The sequence below is a fragment of the Ochotona princeps genome, chromosome 4, assembly GCF_030435755.1.
Source record: "Ochotona princeps isolate mOchPri1 chromosome 4, mOchPri1.hap1, whole genome shotgun sequence".
In the NCBI taxonomy this organism is placed as follows: Eukaryota; Metazoa; Chordata; class Mammalia; order Lagomorpha; family Ochotonidae; genus Ochotona; species Ochotona princeps.
Genome location: NC_080835.1, coordinates 11708357 through 11713202, shown reverse-complemented (window position 1 = coordinate 11713202; position 4846 = coordinate 11708357). Strand labels below are relative to the sequence as shown.

At 44.1% G+C, this 4846-nt stretch overlaps 1 protein-coding gene across 1 annotated transcript; it reads left to right on the top strand.

The window, feature by feature from the left end:
* The first annotated feature begins 3090 nt into the window (after positions 1-3090).
* LOC131480053 (olfactory receptor 6Q1) lies at positions 3091-4080 on the top strand. The gene has a single exon (XM_058662433.1). The coding sequence runs from the start codon at positions 3095-3097 to the stop codon at positions 4055-4057; it is 963 nt and encodes a 320-aa protein (XP_058518416.1). The 5' UTR covers positions 3091-3094; the 3' UTR covers positions 4058-4080.
* Positions 4081-4846: the final 766 nt, after the last annotated feature.

Sequence of the window (4846 nt, the reverse complement as noted above, 5' to 3'; positions counted from 1 at the left end):
CCATTGTTTCAGCCAAAAAATGGTTAAATAATTTTGGGCTGTATTGAAAAGCTGTCGAAGTAACAGAGATTACATTTCTTCACTAATCTTAAAATAGGACAATCTCTGAACATTTAGAATTTTTTTCTGCTTTTAAAAAATTAACATTGTTTAGAAATTTAAGTTGCTGTTGGATCTTAAATTTGAATGCCGCTTGGATTTGAATTCGATCCTGTTGAATTTTTTAAAAAAATTATTTTTATTTGAAAGGCAGGTTTTACGAAAAGAGAGGTCTTCCTTCTGCTAGTTCACTCTCCAAATATGCACAATGTCCAGAGCTGAGCTGATTCAGGGCTTGGAGCTGGGAGCTTCTTCCAGGTTTCCCATGTGGGTACAGGGACCCAAAGCCTTAGGCCATCCTCCACTAGTTTCCAAGACCATATGCAGAGAGCTGGATTGGAAATGGAGCCACTGGGACATGAATTGGTGCCCATGTGGGATGTCAATGTTTGCAGGTAGAGGATTAGCCTGTTATGCCATGGCACTGGTCCCAACCTCATTGATTTTTTTTTAAAGGTTATTTATTTGAAATTCAGTTACAGGAAAGAATAGGAGAGACAGACAAATCTTTCATAATGCTGGTTATCTCCCTAAATGGCTACAATGGCCAGGGTTGGACTAGGCCAGGAGCTTCATTCAGCTCTCTCACAAGTGTGCAGGGACCCAAGCACTTGGGCCATCTTTTGTTGCTTTTCCAGGTACATTATTGCTCTCTGTTTATGGTCTGGAAAAGCAGTGGAGGATGGATTGGAGGTAGAGCAGCCATGACTCGAAATGGTGCCCATATGGGATGCCAGTGTTGCAGGAAACAGCTTGACCTATTGCAACACAGTGCCAGCTCCAATCCTTGGGAGTTCTTTGGTAGCTCTGTTCACTATTCAGTTCTTCTGTCGTTTCATTAGTTAAGGCCACACTCACTCTGTGCTATCCTAACAACAACTTCCCAATCTGGCCTTCCTGTCTCTTTTCTTCCCCTCTAAAAGCACTCTTTTTTCTTCCCCAAATTATTGATGTATTTGAAAGTTGGAGTTACAGGAACAGACAGACAGAGAGACACAGATGCACACACAGTTCCCTTTGCTGGTTCACTCCACGGATGGCTGCAAAAGCAAGAGGCCAGGAGCTTCTTTCAGGTCCCTCGCTTAGGTGGCAGGGGCCCAACCACTTGAACCATCTTTCGCTGCTTTTCTGAGGCTGTTAGCCATGATTTGGATCGCAAGTGGAGCAACTGGTGCCCACACTGTTTGTTGGTAGCAGGCAGCTGCTTTCCCCATATTCCACAACAGAGGCCCTGAACTTGTTCCTTTTGATGGGCAGAAAATATAGCATTTCTTCATTGCTTAGAATATTTTGAGGCATTCTTTCCCTAACCTGTTTACTAGCCTTTCATGATATTCTGACCAACTCTTTAAGATCAATAATCTTCCCCCTGTTCTTGGGGAAGTCAACACTTAAAATTGTTCCCTACTGACAAGAATATGATGCATTACAGGTATTATATAATTTGAATGTTCAGGGTTGTCATGGTGGTATAACAAGATAATCTTGTACTCTCTGATGCCAACATCCCCTATGGGTGCTGTTTTGTGTCTCAGCTGCTCTACTTCCAGTCCAGTTCTTTGGTTATGAACTGGAAAAGCAGTGGGGATGGCCCAAGTCATTGGGATGCTGCACTCATGTGGGAGACCTGGAGGATGCTCCTGGCTCCTGGCCCTGGATCAGCTCAGCGTTGGCATTTGTGTCCATTTGGGAAGTGAGCATTTGGATGAAATGCTTTCTTTCTCTATCTTTCCTCTTTCTGTACAAATCTGCCTTTCAAATAAAAATAAATGAACAAGTTCTCAAAAGAAGTTCACAACAATTACCACTTAGGTTCCAACAAAGTAAACTTGGTGGGGAAACCAAACTCTTTACTTTAAAAAAATATCGATTTTTATTTGAAAGGCAAAAGTATCTATTTTTATTTGAAAGAGAGAAAGAGAGGGAGAAGGAGAGAGAAAGAGAGGGAAGGAGGGGAGAGAGAGAGAGAGAGAGAGGGAGAGAGAGAGAGAGAAAGATCCTCTTTGTCCTGGTTCACTCCTCAAATGGCCACTGCAGCCAGAGCAGAGTCAATATAAAGCTAGGATCTGGGAGCCAGAAGCTTCTTCCCCATTTCTTCCCCACCTCTCATGTGAGTGTGGGGACCTAAGGACTTGGGCCATTTGTTGCTTTCCCAGCCCACTAGCAGGGAGCAGGATTGGAGGTGGAGCAGCTGGGACCTGAATTAGCGCCCATATGGGATGCTGGCCCTAAAGGCAGAGGCATGGTCTGATAGACCACTGGGCCAATCCCCAAAGTCTGTTTTCAAAAAATATATATTTTTGTTTATTTGAAAGAGTTACACACACACACACACACACACACACACACACACACACACACATTCTTTCATCTGCTAATTAATTTCTCATATGATCAAAATGGCTGGTTCTGGCCCTTGCTGTAGCCAGGAACCAGGAGCTTCTTGATCTGGGCACAACCATCTTTTGCTGAATTTCTCAGGCCATTAAGAAGGGAGTTCCATGGGAAATGGAGCATCCACAACACAAATGAATACCCATATGGCATGCTGAGAGCACAGTTGTTGGCCTTACTTGCTATGTCACAACACCTGCTCTGCCAAGCTCTTAATATCCAGGACAACATTTTCTCTGGGATCTGGGATTTCATATGTACCAAGGCTCTCTGCTTCTCTACCTTTAATCTCATGAAGTTCTACTTCTTTTTCAGGTACCAGCTTTAGATAACCCTGCTTCCAGAAGGATCTATGAAGACTGCTAGAGCTTTCCTTCCATTTTTTCCCCCCACAAAATCCTGTCTTACTCCTATCCAGCACTCGTCATTTTACACTGAAATTGTACACTGTCTTGTGTATCTCACAGATTATAAATTCTTTTAGGGTGAGGCCAGTGTCTTGTTTTGCTTTCCTCTTCTGAAATGAAAGATATTTTAGCCCAACATCCTCCTAGGTTGTGAGCTTTCAGCATCTGTGAGGCTATGGGCCAACTGTGCTCTCATGCCACACATGCACTCATCCACCCTAAACTGGACGCAGGTAACTGAGTTTGTTATGCTGGGTTTTGCTGGTGTACATGAGGCACGTATATTTTTCTTCATGCTGTTCCTCATTATGTACTTGTTCACCTTGGCAGAGAACTTGGCCATCATCTTAGTGGTGGGCTTGGATCATCGGTTGTGGAGACCCATGTACTTCTTCCTGACACATTTATCCTGCCTTGAAATGTTGTATACCTCAGTCACAGTGCCCAAGATGCTGGCTGGTTTTATTGGGGTAGATGGGGGAAAGAATATCTCCTATGCTGGCTGCCTGTCCCAGCTCTTCATCTTCACCTTCCTTGGGGCCACGGAGTGTTTTCTGCTGGCTGCCATGGCCTATGACCGCTATGTAGCCATTTGTATGCCTCTGCACTATGGGGCGCTGGTGTCCTGGGGCAGCTGTACCCGCCTGGCAGCTGCTTGCTGGCTGATAGGCTTCCTCACACCAATTTTGCCCATCTACCTCATGTCTCAACTGACCTTTTGTGGCCCCAATGTTGTTGACCACTTCTTCTGCGATGCCTCACCGCTGCTAGCCTTGTCCTGCTCAGATGTCTCCACCAAAGAGACTGTGGACTTCCTGGTGTCTCTGGCTGTGCTCCTGGTTTCCTCTACAGTCATTGCTGTGTCCTATGGCAATATTGTTTGGACACTGCTGCACATTCGCTCAGCCGCTGAGCGCTGGAAGGCCTTCTCCACATGTGCAGCGCACTTGACTGTGGTGAGCCTCTTCTATGGCACACTTTTCTTCATGTATGTGCGGACTAAGGTGGCCTCCTCCATCAACTTCAACAAGGTGGTGTCTGTCTTCTACTCCATCGTCACACCGATGCTCAATCCTCTCATCTACAGTCTGAGGAACAAGGAAGTGAAGGGAGCCTTGAGCCGAGCCTTTTCTTTCAAGTCTTGGAAAAGGCAGTGAGGAAGTGGGTGGGTGGGGACCAAGATTCCTCACTTTGGAGGACTTTGGAAGGGGTTATGAACTCAGAATACAGGGTCATGAATTACATAGTAACTAAAGTGGTAATATGCTGTCATGTAGCTTAATGACTGAAGGAGATTTTATCTTTCTGATAAGAATCAAGGGTGTGGCAAGTTGGTGGGTGACTTGTCCAACAGGCATTCAAAGTTCCAAGTTCCTTTCCTCCTGTAAGGTCAATATCTAGGTATTGGCAAGCTAAGGTTTGCAGGCAAAGCCTGACTCAGCAGTTGCTTTTTGAGGCTTGTGAGCCAAGAGTGGCTTTTATATTTTTAAACCATTGAAGTCAAACTAAAAGAATACTGTTATGTGACACAAAGAAATTCCAATGTCAGGGAACACAGATAAAGTTTTATTAGAACACATTCACTGGCATATGTATTATCAATGACAGATTTTGTGCTCCAGGGGCTGAATTGAGTAGCTGTAACTGACAACTTGTTAATTTCCATATAAGGTCTTTTTGTTATTTATGTGGTCAAAAAATGGTGAGACTTCAGTGTGGAGGAGACCCATTGTGTATATTAAGTTTTCTTGATCAGTTGTAACAATGATCACTTTCACTCATCTCTTGAGTGAGAAGTGAGTCACAGGTCACATCTAGTTGTAAGGCTGGTAAATACGGTATATAGTCAGAGGCTAAGTGACTAGCAACCATTTAATTATGGCAAAACAGTAAAAATATAGTCAATGATTTTCCCCACAAACTAAGCCTCCAGGGTCAGATCTGAT

Bases quoted from the DNA above. Each gene is read 5' to 3' on its own strand.
- LOC131480053 (XM_058662433.1), top strand. From the start codon at position 3,095: ATGCCACACATGCACTCATCCACCCTAAACTGGACGCAGGTAACTGAG.